At 43.7% G+C, this 17,408-nt stretch overlaps 1 protein-coding gene across 1 annotated transcript in view; it reads left to right on the forward strand.

Moving 5' to 3' along the window:
- The window catches only part of LOC109030643 (uncharacterized), a 102,925-nt gene extending 86,768 nt beyond the window's left edge, over window positions 1-16,157 (forward strand). The window contains exons 2-3 of the mRNA XM_019041707.2: window positions 8,111-8,264; window positions 9,920-16,157. Of these exons, the coding sequence (XP_018897252.2) occupies window positions 8,111-8,264; window positions 9,920-15,210 (5,445 nt within the window). The 3' untranslated portion in view covers window positions 15,211-16,157. The remainder of the gene's footprint in view (window positions 1-8,110; window positions 8,265-9,919) is intronic.
- Window positions 16,158-17,408: the final 1,251 nt, after the last annotated feature.

A 17,408-nucleotide genomic window follows, 5' to 3' on the forward strand; every position in this document is an offset into this window, starting at 1 on the left:
AAGTCGATTTAAAGGTATTTTGGGGCTAAAATACCCAAATTACCGGTATTATAAATACCGTTATATTATTGAAAAGAAATTGACTCGATATAAATGCAATTGTATTAAATATGTCTTGATTTTGTTATTTTAAACGTCTTTTCATGCAAAGAAGCTCAACCATGTCCATGCTTTATTCATTCATGAATTGAAAGTGAGCAATCCACATCCCGAAAATCTACCGATTTGCCGTAAAAAATCGCAGAAACTTGATATACCAGGTCGATGTACCCACTCTTTGAATTAACTTCACACATACAGTATGATTAGTTCTTTTCTAGATTTTGAGAAAAGAATCACGTCGGGGTCACCACTTTGTTGAGCTCAGAAAAAGGTCAACAATATTAGGTATAGATAAATAAACACATTTTTATTAATAATACCTTTTTAAGGATAAAATTATGACTGGAAGAATCATACAAGCAGGACTTTCTTTTTTCATATATATTAGGTTAAGATGAAGAGAAAAAGTGGTCGCCACGGAGACCATTTAGCATAGCATATGCTTCAACAGGTACCAACTTTTGAAAAGTATAACCGAGGTTACAGATCTGTCAAAGCAACGTTTTGAACAAAACGAAGGAGTTAAATTCTCATTCCGAGAGTGCCGACCTGCTCAGCCATCCTCGAATCAGTTCGCTTGATTCTGCTTATATATGCATATTTTAAATCAGCGCGTAAAAATCGACAATACTTCCTCCATTGTTATGGATTTTTACTGAAAGACTTCGCAATTTGAATTACATTGCTTGTATTCAGTTGCTAAACTTAAATTGTTTCCATTTTCACCTACGGTATAAAAATCAATGAACTACGCAAGTTCATTGTGGTATGTGGCAGCGCTCTACATCCTATGCCTTCAGCACGGTTTTATTTTCGAGTGGAGGGTGTGATTTGACTGAGTTGGTTTTTTATTGATCAGTGATTAATTATTAATTAGTTTTAAAAAATACTATGGATGAAACTGTAATGGTTGACTATACAGACAAGGGATGTTTACTAAATATATATAACACTCTAGAGGGAGGGAGGTCTAGGAGAGCGTCATATTTAATTTTTACTTGTTAAATATAGGGACGTTAAAAATCATTCGAGGAGGAGGGGGCGAAATGTAGCGTTGTATAGTATTTTACGGACGATCATTTAATATTCTGACCTGACTTTAATATAGACCAAACTTAGTTGCGCACCCACTCCCACATCAAATGATCACCAGCATCCATGAATTTCATAGAACTATTTAAACTTTTCCAATTATTTTCGTATCCGTGTACGTTTTGACATCTCTAAAAAATATACATCTTCAGACTTAATCGACATAGCACTTCCATTCGTATTGCAAACACGTGTCAGACCGAAAAATCTATCGGCATTTTTAAATCACCATGATGACAGCGCGATGATAGATAGAGCTTCTGCATGCAATATCATCTAAAAACGATGCATAGGGTATAATTTCGGATGTGAAAGCTGTAGGAATGAACTGTTAATGGATCGCTGATGAGATATCACTAATGGGTTTAGCCTACGTCTCTAGGAAAGACACGTCATTTTTATGGGGGAGATGTGATGATTTTGCCAAGACATTTTAATTAAAATCCGTCATGCACAATGTCAGTAAGTATGGGGCTTCACAATTACCCAATATATAGTTATATTTAAAGTTGACAAACGGCGGAGATAATAGATTCTTAAAATTTGTGTATAAAAATAGGATTGTGTATGCAACTAATTGTGCCAATCTTACACTTCGTTACTCGAAAGAAATCAAGTAAATTGCGAGATATTTCACCATACTTTTTTCAGTTCTCCCCAGAAATTTTAGTGGGTTCATTTACTTTTAAATTTTACATTAACACGCGAGGCTGCTGTTTCTGCGAAGTATTTTAGCTCTCGGTTCATTTTTTATCAGTTCGCGTTGCGTGTCTAACCATGCATCTTTCCTGTAGTAGCGTTCCCCCCCCCCCCCCCCCCCCCCCCCCCCCCCCCCCCCCCCCACCCCCACCCCCCCCCCCACCCCCCCCCCCCCCCCCCCCCCCCACCCCCCCCCCCCCCCCCCCCCCCCCCCCCCCCCCCCCCCCCCCCCCCCCCCCCCCGCCCCCCCCCCCCCCCCCCCCCCCCCCCCCCCACCCCCCCCCCCCCCCCCCCCCCCCCCCCCTCCCACCCCCCCCCCCCCCCCCCCCCCCCCCCCACCCCCCCCCCCCCCCCCTCCCACACACCCCCCCCCCCCCCCCCCCCCCCCCCCCCCCACCCCCCCACCCCGCCCCCCCCCCCCCCACCCCCCCTCCCCCCCCCCCACCCCCCCCCCCCCCCCCCCCCCCCCCCCCCCCCCCCCCCCCCCACCCCCCCCCCCCGCCCACCCCCCCCCCCCCCCACCCCCCCCCCCCCCCCCCCCCCCCCCCCCCCACCCCCCCCCCCCCCCCCTCCCCCCCCCCCCACCCCCCCCCCCCCCCCCCCCCCCCCCCCTTCATCAACTGACGTAATACGTTAGTAGAGAGCTTTTAACGCTCAACTTTTGCCTCGTTATTTTCCCGATCCTTTGCATTACTTTAAAGTTGGTCATGCATGCACTGGAATTACTAAACCTGAAAGTCAGGTGGCTAGATTCATTTTACCACCGATTAGTTTTTTAAGTATCGATCAAAATCGGAACGCGATCAGTCACAATTGTGAGTTTTTTAGTTTGACAAGATATGAAAAATCGTCACATGTGCTAACAGACCTCCAGCATCGCGGGGACTTTAGATTTATGTGGAAATTATCGAGAACGATAACCGAGAAAGCTCGTAAGCTCCACTAATAAATTCGATAAAATGAACGCCACTCTCATCTTCTTGAGGAGTGCATTTCCTTTAACGAGGCCATACGTCTGGATATTCGCAGTATCAATGGCTGCGATTTGACTGCTAAAGGGCATGCGAAAAAGCCACTAAATCAGGACAAAAGGTTATTTCGGTGTTCTGTGGTCGGCAAAATGTTGATCGGACATAACGATCAGGCACGTAATCAATTTAGTGACTGAGACTTTGACACGCTTCCAGCAGGCCATTCCGATTTTTGCGAGTCATTCATAATGGTCAGCGCTGTGCTCTTTCCAGCGCAGTTCCTGAACTTTCGAATCAATAATTGTTCGCACTAGCGCGGCGGATGAGGAGTGATAAGAAATGGGCGCAAGGGAGGGTCAAGAAATATTATGCAAGATGCTTAATTGTATGACGTTTTGCTTCTTCGAGTAATGCAAATTTCTCTTCGTGAGGACTGGGTGCCCTGTTGCATGATTTTACGGTCGCGTCTCTCCTTTAGAGTCTCGTAGAGTGAACGTGGTAAAGTACCCATACGTAAACATGACGCACAAATTCGAAGACAGTCAATATTTTGATTCACGCGCCCCCGCCCCCCATCGGAACTGTCCGAGCTTGTATAAACCTTCACATTTTCTGCAGGTCTATCTATTTTCTGTCTTCAGAGAAATGTCGGAGAGTATCGAAACATACCTCTAGGGGTTTTTCATACCAACCAGCGATGGATAATAGGCATTGCTTAAGGGGCATTGAAGTTAATGAAATTTTTTCTTTTTTGTAATTATATTACATCTTAATTCATTTGGTAAAGCTGGAAAGCTGGATGACCTCTTTACTTCACCGACAAAATTGAAATAACCGGTTCATACATACACATGAGTCGCCTTTATAGCGCTTTTTGGCGCTTTACGACGCCTACTCGCCACAAAGCTCGGTCTTCCCACAGGTCATCAGGGAGTTGACACTCCCTCATCTCACTTAACACCCCCTGTCGCCAACCTCTTACTGGGCGTCCCAGGAGGAACCCAATCAAGCATCTTTTTTGGCAGCTTCTCTTCCGTCATCTTATCGACATGACCATACCAGACAAGTTGTTTCATAGCCGGTTCATTAGTATGACAAAAAATAACCATGCAGAAGACACACCCTCCTCCTGAAAGTTCGGTGTCTTCATTTTCTTTATCTTAGACGTGCCGATTTGATGCTGAAAGAAGCAATCTTTGCTTGTTCTTTAGCGCGGTTCATCTTTTGACAGACGCTTTTGACGCACCTGGAGATGGAGAGGCGATAAAAGAAAGACCTGGCCATGAGTTGGAAATCGAAAGGCAGCCGGGTCATCTGCGTTACTATTTCCCGATGACTTAAAAAATCATGAAAGCTGGTCCGATACTGTCGTGCTAAGGAAATACGCCGTATGAGCTTTCAGGCGGTGCCAAATTGCCTCTGATAAAACCCAAATTTCCTGGTAAACTTATGAATATTTTCCTTCCGATTTTTCAGATGACTCTGTTCGCAATTTTATCAAAAGTTCCTGAAAATTTCATGGAAAAACATTCATAACTTTCCTCAAGAATACAAATTTTATTGAAGGAAATTTGGTAACTCTCGATGTTCATACGACGTTCTTCCTTAGCGCGGCATAGTGGACCGCTGGATATTTCACACAAAAGTATTTTTTTCAAATTTCCCACTGTGACGGAATGACCTCGATAAGGTCCACGGATGGATAATGGCAGTGTGTTACCTGCGGATATGTTCATCTCTTGAGGGCACCAGATTTTTTTAAAAGCAAAAATCCCGTGGAATATTGTTGGAGGATATCGACAGTGAAACTACCAAACTTCCTGTGGTGTAGTGGTTGTAGCGCTGGCCCTATGACGAAGAGGTCCCGGGTTCGATTCCCGGCCAGATGATCTGAGTTTGATGGGCTCAGGCAATGGTCACCTGGGGCTGGGGTAATAAGCGTGGGATTAGCCGATAGGCTACTTGAATTTGGTAAAAAAAAAAAAAGAAAAAAAAAAAACCTAGTAGGTATCTCGGATTGCGACGTTGCAGACTTCCTGTCGCACTTCATTTTCTAAAAAACTACCGAACGTCAATTTTGAGAACTTTCGTAATTTTCGTTTTCTGCGAGAAAAAGACTCAGATGAAGTTTCAAGAAATGACATTGAACCGTTTTCTTTCAAAAAATAAAATAGGAACGAAGATTTTTAAACGCCGCAAACGAAGCACGTGGTCTGGTAGTTCCAGTTTCGATATACAGTTTGATCCAAGGATCGAACAGAGACAAGAGACCCTCCACTGGCTTCCTAGCGACAGGTGGAAGCTTTTACTTTCGGGGTTCCAAAAATTCTTTATGGACAAATATTAGAGAGCAACAGTTGGGAGCCTTAAGCTCTGGATAGACGATCAAATTCCGAACCAATTCTGATCAAAGTAGACATGCTGATGACTGATGGTCACCATCTACCATTAAACTTTGACGGGCCGCACTATTGTGTTCAAAGTAAAATCAGAATGGAGTGCAACCATTCATCATTTCCTGCCTCAGGAAACATGTCTGCCAAGTTTTCATTTTAAAATTAAGCAAATTAATGAGTTTAAGACTGATGACTCCCAACACTTTGATGGTAATTGGTTCGGGAATTAGATCGTCTATCGACACCTTTAGTTTCGGCTGTTGACTTACCTACATGGTCGATGATGAGCTTCGGATGACGTCATGAGCCAAACAAGTTTCCCAAACGTCGGCCATTTTCGGCTGGTTTGCAAAACGAAACTGCCAACACGTTGTTGAACATCAACCATGTAGGTAAGTCAACAGTAAAATTCTGAAGTCCCGAAAGTAAAAGCTTCCACAAAGGCCAAGATACTAGTGGAGGGTCTCCTGTCTCTGGGATCGAGTTCCGTTTGGACTGAGTTAAGCAGAAAGGAGCCAACCCACATTTTGGAAAAAATTGAGTTATGCGTGGTTTTGAACTCAAGCACTGCTCTACAATCTACCGCCAAAAATTCAAAGTTTTTGTTGGAGCAAATTTTGCAGAAATTGAACTTGAAGTTTATCTTTTACATTGAGTCTTATGCAGCAGCCAAACTTTAAACCTTTTTTTCTCGGTTCGATCCTAATGTGGCTTGGTTCCTTTCTGTTTAACTCCGTCCATTTAAACCGCGATTTTTCTTCACTTTGTTTGCTAATTGGAGCGGTAGTAAGGTCTCATATTTTCCAGGAGTGTCTTTAGGTAAGTTCGTTGGGGGATTTCACGGATAAACCGACCGGGTAATAGACCGCTAGCTCCGAGTGGAAGCGGAAGTCGTCTCCGTCTCGCGGTGTAGACGCGGCGGAGAAGGGCAGGGGCAAGGTCGCGACGCGGCGCGGGTATTGACCCACTGCGAACTTGGCTTGGTCAGAATGTGTTTCAAGGTCAGCTCCAGCAGCCTGGAAAGTGAGAGCTTTTACATAAACGCGGAATGTCGGTGCTTGAATCTCCCGGTGTATGAAACGGAATTGCGGAAACAGGGAAAGTGGTTTTGGAGCCTCGGGGAAAAAAGCCGCGTTGCATTTGAAGGCATGTTCACGTGATTTCAAATCGTCGTCGTTTCCCACGCGAAGGAACGTAACTTCATTCCAAGGTTGCAAAATTGACTTTAACAATTAAATTTTTTACGAGAGTAAACTTTTATAGAATGTGTCAAAAATGTGTCTGGTTTTTGCATGAAATCCGAAGAAAAATTCGTGAAATTTTCAGTGAGAAATTCTCGAAATTCTCCTGGTAAAAAGGCAATTTGCGCGAAATAATCTGGCAACACTGAAATGTGGTTACGTTCTTTTGTGAGAGAAACGATGAAATGTTGCGCGATTAAATCTCTTCAACGCTCAACCAAATCACCTAGGACTCCCGTTGAACCACATATCTAACTTTTTAATGTAAATACATAAGAGTAATAATGCGTACTCCGAGGGACTGGACTGCAAAGCGGTCAGGTGGCGCACCCACTGGTATTTTTAAAGAACTATACTCGTGTATTTTCAACATGAAAACTTCTGAACAGAAATAATTCGAATCCCATCATTTAGCCACAATGTACACTTGAAAAACTCAATAAATCGCGGATATAACATTTTTGACAGTTAACTATGTTTATTTCTCATCGTGTGACACTAATGAAATGTGTTCGGACAAAACTTAAGTCAGTGATATTTTCACTTTCAAAATGAGACTCAAACTGGAGCAATCCATCACTTCGGAATCACTGCACTATTCGTTTCAAAATTAAGTTAACACGCAAGATGATCAGTTTTTATAATGGAAAATGATGTTAGCACATTCATTAAAATAGATATATAAATAAACAAATAATTAGAATACAGAATAACAACGAATATGTACCGCAACTTATTGACAAGTGACGCATTCGAAAGTTTATTTTCTATATTTCCTATATTTGTAAAAGTATTCGATACTTTTTTTTCATAGGCTTAAGGCAAAGTCAGTATTTGATGAAAATCCAATCCAATTATCCAATGACGAGGTGAATTGGATACATTGTGAAATGAACAAATATTTTGGCAGTAAATAATCTTCATTCTGGAAATCACACGAATTCGCCCTCTATTGGACTGCTAGGCAACAAGCCACGCATGTCACTCATATACAGGGTCTGTGATGCGCAGAGGCTCTTTAAAAGCTCTGTTTAGAACATTGGGTTGTACAAAAATTTAAATGATCCATATTCACTATTTTTTCAATTAACTAATCAATTAATCATGATCAGACTTTTGAAAATGTGAGAAAATGTGAGCAGCAGCGTTTATAATTGCGTATAAGCAATGTCAATCAGTATTTTTATCCTCTTCCCAATTTCTCTCCCTTTTATTTATCCTGATGATGATTGTAAAAACGATTGCATTGAGAAACTCGTTGCCCACCTTTATTATTTTTGAAAATTGCAAAATCAAAGGAGTTTTCATGAAATATTGCAATTCATTGAACCCATCACGTATATATCCGATTAACATTGGTTTAATAAACAACTACGCGTGGATGAAGTTTATATTTCATTAAATTATAAGAGCCAGACATTATTGCTCTTAATACCGATAACAGTTGTATTTTTTTTACACTTCTTGGTATATTTTTGCGGTTGTATAAATTGCGAATCATCTAGATCTTCGCTAAAAAAACGCGATTTACATAAACTAGTTCTTGTTTGCATTTATACTGTCATCTGAGGTTACATAATCTGATAGAGCATGTTTGATTATGTTTCAGATTTGGATAAGCACAGTCTGGTGTGGTATCTCAGGTGGAACCGAAACAGATGACTCTTCCCGGACGTCAAGACAGTCACCATCGGATAAAGAAGTGGTTCTACACATCAATGACCCGGAGAAGTTACAATATCATGAGCAGAACTTTGAATCTAGTAAGTTCATGTTTTGAATCCTCCAAAGATCAGGGTCATAATAATTAATTGAAATGATTTACTCATAGTATGGAAAGAATTATACCAGTGCTATTTCTCAGGTACAAGCGTTCGTCATAAGATTATATGAAAATTAGCGCCATTGCATGCGAACTTTCAGCGTACCCCCTAAACTTGATCGAATCGTGATTAATTATAAGACTTTTTCCACTCTATATACACTGCACCTTTTCGGGGAATATATTAAATCCAGAATAACTCTCAGTTTATGATATTACGGGGTAATATTCATAAATATTGAACTTTCCGTTGATAATTAATATATAAGCAACAGTAAATCATAGCTTCGAAAAAAATTTAACGCAGGACAGGTCAGCAAGGCTAATTACAGAATAGTGATTTGATGGTTCAATCATACACACAAAGTACACATGCTAAAAACAAACGTGTCGCTAGTTCAAGACTATAATTCCTTGGTAAATGCATGGTAAAAACAATTTTCAGAAAAACTTGGTATGCACCGCACGGTAGATGATGTCAGGTACAAAGTGTACGTTTTTCGGAACTTGATTAGTACGTTACTATCGGCTGATAAGCCTTGATGTCTGGACTGATTTTTTTTCCTTCACATTAATATGTACGCTGCAATCATCAAAGCACACCCCTATGAATGCTGAATCCAAAAGCCTGACCTACTGCGATTTAGAGCATGTGCAAAATCATCCTGGATTTTTTCTGATGAAAGTTCGAGTCTTTTTGAACTTAAAGGATTTTCATTTTTCACTCTTTAGAAAATACTACTTAACACTCCTCCTTGCACAAAAAGCATCCATTTAAAGCCATTTATATGTGGAAATGTTGAACAATTACTTAAAATTTACGGATTCGAGAGGAGACGAGGGGCTTAAATGTGTCTATCAGCTGATTATCTCCTGTTTCACAAACAATTTACATTCACGAATTTTGTTTTGAGGCTACCTGTAGAAGCAGTAAATATTGAGAATATTTTAGCCTATTTTGAGCTGTAGGAAACCAAAATATATCAAAAAAGTATTGTTTGTATTAAGAGTAAGTATTATGGTTTGAAAATGTTACAAAAATAAATCTTAAAAATAAATTTGCAAAGAAGACTGACAATCTAAGAAAAAAAAAATCACGAAACACGCGTCTCGAACTTTATGCAACAAGGTGACAAGATAGTGCTGGGTCTCCACTATACTGTTGGGAAACCGATGCCAAAAATTCTAAAAATGCACGATTTGAGAAAATATTTGAGCTCGAATGAGTATAAGCACGAGACCGAGAGGAAAACGTTATCAGCTCAGGCAATTGCATTGTAATACTAAGCTGGGGTCATGTCGAGATATCTATAACGCTTTGGGTTTCTTCAGACATAATCATTTTGCCTTGCTCTTCTCGCAAAATAGTAGGGATCTACTACTTTTTTACCACCTTGTTACAAAATATCTAAGTTTTTACCTTCATTTGGAGGACATTCCAGTGAGTTGCTTTGGAGGACGTAGAACCCCTATCAGAAAGAAGATGAAATATAACATAAATTAGATTCTCAATTATATTTGATTGTACACATAGCCAAAAGGCCAACATGCTTGCAGTTTTCTTATTTCTAATTTCAATTTTATTAATTGTTTCAGTGGCCTACGTATTTGGCTACGAGGTCGGGCCAAATGGACAGTTCCATCACGAAAACAAAGGACCAGATGGCATCACTTATGGATGTTATGGCTTCATTGATGCCGAAGGAAAACCTCAAGCCACCCACTACCTCTCTGATGGTTGGGGATTCAGGATTGTCAAACCTGGCGAGCCAGTTGAAATATTTGACCACCCCCACGATCCAAGTCATGTAGACATTGGTCCAAACGGCGAAAAAATTGAGCATCACGGAATCCTCACATCTTGGGATAAACTTTACTTCCCAAAAGGATGCGGCCAAGGAAATTATGGCAACTTCTCAGGATCTGGAGTTTCCCAATACCCAAGTCAGTACCCTGCACAACCAGGATTTCCAGGACAACCAGGTATTCCAGGCAAACCTGGGAAACCTGGAACTCCAGGCCAACCTGGATACCCAGGGCAACCAGGCTTTGGTCAACCGGGAACTTTTGGACAGCCCGGATATCCAGGACAGCCTGGATCACCAGGAAGCCCCGGAATTCCAGGTCAACCAGGATTTGGACAGCCCGGATTCGGTCAACCTGGATACCCAGGGCAACTAGGCACGCCCGGTAAACCTGGAAGACCTGGATACCCAGGAACACCAGGGCAGCCAGGAACTCCAGGTCAACCCGGATTCGGACAAGGCATCGGCCAGCCAGGATATCCAGGACAACCTGGCCGTCCCGGAAGGCCAGGGCAGCCCGGCTATCCAGGTCAACCAGGTTTCGGGCAACCAGCCTATCCAGGACAACCCGGAACACCAGGAAAACCTGGTCAACCCGGATACCCAGGACAACCAGGATTTGGTCAACCAGGATACCCAGGACAAACAGGCTTTGGTCAACCAGGATACCCAGGACAACCCGGAGCACCAGGGAAACCTGGTCAACCCGGATACCCAGGACAACCAGGATTTGGTCAACCAGGATACCCAGGACAAACAGGCTTTGGTCAACCAGGATACCCAGGACAACCCGGAACACCAGGAAAGCCTGGAATCCCTGGCCAACCAGGATTTGGACAACCCGGGTTTGGCCAACCAGGATCTTCAGGTCAACCCGGATATCCAGGACTTCCTGGTACACCCGGCACACCTGGAATTTCAGGTCAACCAGGTTTTGGACCATCAGGATATCCAGGACAGCCCGGAACTCCTGGTAGGCCAGGACAACCTGGTATTCCTGGACGACCTGGAAAACCAGGCCAGCCAGGATACCCAGGTACAGGAGGATATCCTACATATCCTCAAGGCCCTGACTTTGGCTCAACAGTTACACCAGGCGGAGTTGGATATCCAGGAGCACCAGGCCAGCCGGGTGCTCCAGGAAGTCCCGGTCAGCCAGGATCACCAGGTGTCCCCGGATCTCAATACCCAGGTGCAGTGATCTACCCGATTCAAGAATTGCCCGGTTATCCAGCTGAAGGAGAAGAAGGACAATACCCCAGTCAAGGCTATCCAGGCTCACCAGGAATACCCGGACAACCGGGGACACCGGGATCTCCTGGGTCACCCGGCTCTCCTGGGACAGTCATCACAACTTATCCCGAATACCCTGGAACTGAGGGCTCACCAGGCACTCCAGGGACACCAGGATCTCCCGGGTACCCAGGAACTCCAGGCAGTTTTGTAATAATCACTCACCCCGCTCATCCCGGATTTGAAGGACAACCTGGTTATCCTGGTACCCCAGGCTCACCTGGCAAACCTGGTGCTCCAGGCTCACCAGGAACTCCTGGAACGCCGGGCACCCCTGGCTTCCCTGGCACTGCGGGATACCCGGGATCTTTCGGTCAGCCAAGTTATCCAACAACACCAAGCTACCCAGGTAAACCAGGAGCTCCCGGTACACCAGGTATTCCTGGACGTCCCGGAAGTCCAGGGTCTCCTGGATATCCTGGATCATTCGGTCAACCATCATATCCCTCTTACCCAGCTTATCCTGGTCAACCAGGTTCTCCAGGGACCCCTGGAAGACCGGGAACGCCAGGCTCACCAGGCTATCCTGGTTCCTTTAATCAGCCCAGTTATCCATCTGCACCAGGATATCCAGGCAAACCTGGAACACCAGGTTCCCCTGGACTCCCTGGAAGACCAGGGACCCCAGGCACTCCCGGCTCGACAGGTTATCCTGGATCGATAAATTTACCTAGTTACCCATCATATCCCTTGTCACCAGGCTCACCTGGAGCCCCGGGTCGACCCGGATCTCCAGGGGTACCAGGTACTCCTGGATATCCAGGATCGTTTAGTCCATCAGGTTACCCGGGTTCTCCAGGGGCACCAGGAGCACCAGGAACACCAGGCAAACCAGGGACTCCAGGATACCCTGGCTACCCAGGTGAAATTGAGTCTCAATACCCGATTTCAGTGCCGACGACGAGTAAACCATCATACCCAGGTACCCAAGGATACCCTGGAAGCTTCACAACATTACAACCCGCATACCCTGGTTCTCCAGGATCACCTGGAGCTCCTGGTAGTCCCGGGCTACCTGGCTCACCCGGAATCCCAGGATCCACCATTTTAGTTGGCCCAGAATATCCAAGCACCACTGTTACACCATTGAAACCAATCGTGGTTGAATACCCAGGGTATCCTGGTACCCCAGGGACACCTGGATCCCCAGGAGCACCCGGCCTTCCCGGGCAACCTGGATCAATTTACGAAGTAGAGCAGCCAGCTTACCCTGGCTCCCCAGGATCTCCAGGAACCCCTGGAGCTCCTGGCCTACCAGGTACTCCCGGAAGTCCCGGATATCCAGGAACAACTGGATCACAGTATCCATCTTCTCCAGGAGTTGTAAATAAGCCTAGTTATCCAAGTTCTCAGGGCTATCCTGGCACACCTGGCCGCCCCGGAACTCCGGGATCTCCAGGGTTGCCGGGGACACCCGGTTACCCCGGATCCATCTCATCATATCCTCAGTCAGGATATCCTGGAGCACCAGGTTCCCCGGGAATTCCAGGATTGCCAGGCCAGCCAGGCATCTCAGAATATCCTGGATCCATTGAAATATTGCAACCTCAATACCCCACTTCTACAGAATTTCCGAGTGGGCCGACAGGCCCTGGATATCCTTTCCCCTCGGGACCAAGTCAATCGGCTTACCCGGGAAGCCCGGGACAGCCAGGCAGACCGGGAGCTCCAGGTGCGCCAGGAGTTCCTGGTTATCCGAGCGGCATAATAACTCAATATCCAGGCTCATCCTATCCCACCTCAGGATACCCTAGCTCAATTGGTCAACAAGGATATCCTGGTTCACCTGGTGCACCGGGAAAGCCAGGCATTCCAGGAAAGCCTGGTTATCCTGGATCTAGTTTCCTCTATCCGAATTCTTCTTACGCCCCAGGCAAGCCAGGAGTAATTGGCTCCGGGCAACCAGGGTCCTATCCAAGCTATCCGAGCTACCCAATTTCTTCAGGATATCCTGGTACACCAGGGACTGCAGGAACACCTGGACTGCCTGGCACTCCTGGATCTCCAGGACTCCCTGGATATCCAAGTTCATTTGGCACTCCAAATAAACCACTTTATCCTGGCTCTCAAGTGTCTCCAGGTATCTACGGACCTGCATACCCCAGCTATCCCGAGGATCAAGAGCTTGTAGGTTACCCAGGATCAGGTGGGTACATCCCTGCCAGTCAGGTTGGCTATCCTGGTTCACCCGGAACTCCTGGCACACCTGGAACTCCTGGCTCACCCGGAACTCCCGGTAAACCCGGAGTCCCCGGAGTGTTTGGTTATCCTGGATCTCAATACCCAAGTTCGACTAGTAAACCAGTATATCCTGGCTCTCAAACTTATCCAGGATCCTCAGTTCTAACCACCTATCCTGGACAGTCCGGAACCGTAATAAGTTACCCAACTTCATCGGGAACATTCGGCAAACCTGGCTATCCCGGCACTCCAGGAACTCCAGGAAGACCTGGGACACCTGGATCGCCAGGTACTCCGGGGCAATCCGGATTCGGATACCAAGAAATTTACTACCCAGGGTCTGTGTATGCACCTGGTTACCCTAGCTCAAAGCCTAGTGTATCCTATCCCTCTCAGGGATCTTATCCTGGAAGCCAACCAGGTGTAATTTATCAAGTTAGTCAGCCAGGGCAAATTGGATATCCGGGCGCTTCTGGAATACCTGGAGCACCTGGAGCCGCAGGATTACCTGGTCAACCTGGAATTACTTATCCTGTCCAAGTGTTCGAAACATCATATCCGAGTTATCCGGTGTATCCGACACAATGCTCATCCCAGCAATCGAGCTCTTATCCAAATGGAATTGTGTCGTCTCAATGCTCGCAGTATCCAATTCAAACCTTGTCAAGCTATCCAACAGGACCATCTGGAACATATTATCAGCCTGGAATTTCTAGTCAATCGGGACTTTCTGGAGTCCCGGCAAGACCTGTTACAGAAACCCCTGAAGAATCAGAGGTCTTCAGTCAAAAGCCTTTAAAGCCTGGTAATCAGTATCTACCTAGTCAGCCGGTTTCAATCAAACCAAGCTACCCATCGTCGTTCATTCAAACGACTACATCTGGGCCGAGTATAAGCACATTCAGTCCAGAGGATAGTTCTTCTTCTTACAAACCAGGACCTGAAGAATCAGTGCAGGTGACAGAGATTTACTCAACAACTTATGACTCCGAGACTGGAAAACCTTTAACTACAGTTTCATCGATTCCCACTTTCGATGAATCTACAGAACTTCCACAAGAGATATCCTCCCTCTATCCGGGGGTGACTGTGAGACCCGACTCTTCCTCCACTCCAGCCCCAGTGGACGTCATAGCTTACCCGACTCCAGCCAATAGTGGATCTTGCCCTTGTTACTTGGTTAAACCTTTGAATGGAACGAAGCCAGGTTCTAACGACATCTCACCGGAGTTCATCCAATCACTGCCACCCGGCGCTTCCATTGGTTATATTCCAGTCGTATTTTATCCAAATTGCGGAAACACGACTGGTAATGCTGAATACGCACAACATGTGTATCCATCAGCGATCGTAATGCCATACTCATGTGGATCTTGCCAACAAAAAGAACCAGAAACGGAAGTTGGCGAAAGTAGTACTTCTAATCCGTATATTTATCGGAGGAACGGAGCCAAGCCAGGAAATGCTGGCGTTGTTCTCGACCATACTTACTCTAAGGGTCAGATAAGTCAATTTGGTGTTAGGACGAGGCCTAGGACTATTGTAGTTAAAAGAAGAATTTCAGAAAAACAAAATGAGAATCAACAAACTCAGGCACAAAGTAGCTGAAAAAGAGGTAAATTAATAAATGTAATGTATCTTATGGCCCGTCCTTGAGTTACACTTAAAATACGTAAATTAAAGGGGAAGTGCATTAATTTGTCCTAAGTACGTTGTTCATACGAATGATAAAATACTCATGAAAACTATATAAAAATAGTCAAAATGTCTTTATGAGTTTAGGATATTTCAGAATTATTTATTTCTTCTCTTTGAAACGTTCTGATGATATTCTTATTTCATTTTTTTAAATATCAGTATCAGTTCTGATAATGAATAAAAACAATTGTATCGTGAAAATCGAGGATTCTAAAATCGATTCATCTATTTTTTTTATTTAATTCGGTATTTATTTTTTGTATTTTTGTATTATATGGGCAAGCCATTAGCATTGCAATAATTTGTTTCTTAAAAGAAATGTCTCATGAGGTGAACCTAATAATTTTTACAGAAATCAAAAGAAAGTTGGTTTCTTACTTTTATATTTTACTGCCTAATTTTTTTATTTTTCCCAGTACAAAATATCAAATGTACAATTTGTAGTACAAAGATCCAATTTTCTTCATGCTTGATATTTCTAAGATATTTTTCTCTTTTTCCTTTTCTCTACTTTTTCTGATTATTGTTCAAAATATCACTGAAAAACTTAAAATAGCTTAAAATAGCTGACTAAACTTCTTTGATCCGGTTTTCTCAGTCAAACTGATCAATTTCACGACGCGATCAAGTATCAGCCGAAAACCTTACTTCTCAACATGTGATACAAAATTCAACTGCATGAACTTGAAACCGGATATAATGATAAAATTTATTCGTGCCAGTTCTTCACCCTGACTGCCATATGCGTATTGTGTAATTTAAGGATAGTCTGTAAGTGTAAAACTCTGTGCTCAAATATTTTATATATTTTTAATAAACGTGATAGTTTTGTACAAATATTTATCCTGTTTTTGCTGATGTGTGTCATGCACGATGGTCTGTTTGGTATCCATGATCTCCCGTGCCGTCTCATTCCTGACGCCATCTTTTCTAAAAATACCAGAAGTCCATCTTTGCATGCAAGATCCTATGTAAATTCAAATAAGCACGTGAAAAAACGTGTCGAGAAATTTTGAAAAATCGTTATTGTACCCATTAGAAAAGATACCATTAGAAATTTTGATATCTATTCTTATATATCATCCATATTTAAGGGTTGTTTCCAGTTTAAAGCTCAAAGTCGTGTCGCCACTTTTTTATTTTTATCATATTCATGTATTTTTTCCCTCAATGGGTCTACTAGCAAGATTAGCCCAGCAATTTTCTGAATTAAAAACCTCGTAGAGTTCCATACGTATATGTGCAGCGAGCCATTTTCAAAATTTACTTTGGTTTTAGAGGGGTTTTGGTGCGAAAATGTGGGCTTTTTGTCATTTCGATGACAACCTTCACATTTTACACCACCACTTTTCACTTGATTTCATGCACTGAAACTATTTTTTCTCCAAGGTACTGCCCTGCAGTCACCAAATATATGATCATTTTAGAACCAACAGATCTTATATATGGGATCGCGAGTAAGACATAGGAAAGCGTCATTGAAGCGATGGACACATTTCTGGCCGTCATTTCGGTGACGCACCCCTCTGTCTACCCTCTGATTCCAAATGTCTGATAGTTTTGAAATTTGTCATAAGTCATGACTGAGCCTTGGGAGGAAACACCAATATATTACATACATACATTCGAGTCGCTTTACAGCGCGCCAGGGCGCTCTGCGACACCTAATCGCCATCCTTGCGTATCGATCCAGAAGTCATCTGGATAATCAACGAATTAATGAATTTCTGGTCTGTTCATTAATGAATAAAATCAAATAGAAAGTGAAGTTTGTCACCGAAATGGCGAAAACCCCACATTATCGCACCATGAACAGTCTAAAATAAATGCAAATTTTGAAAAATTTTCGCTGCATGTATCAGCATTAAATTTTACGAGGTTTTCCCCTTTAGAAAATGTTCGGATCAATCTTGTTAGTAGGCCCTCAAAAAATATACAAATAAATAAGATAAAAAATAGAAAAGTGGCGACAAAACTTTTGGCTTTTAAGCTGAAAACGACTCTTAAAACCATTGTTAGTCGTACAAGCTGAAGCTCTTTTTGTATATCGACGGTGCAAGTCGGCAATCACATAACTCGTTTGCGGTGTCTGAAAATCTCCGCAACTA

Source organism: Bemisia tabaci, chromosome 3 (genome assembly GCF_918797505.1).
Source record: "Bemisia tabaci chromosome 3, PGI_BMITA_v3".
Classification (NCBI taxonomy): Eukaryota; Metazoa; Arthropoda; class Insecta; order Hemiptera; family Aleyrodidae; genus Bemisia; species Bemisia tabaci.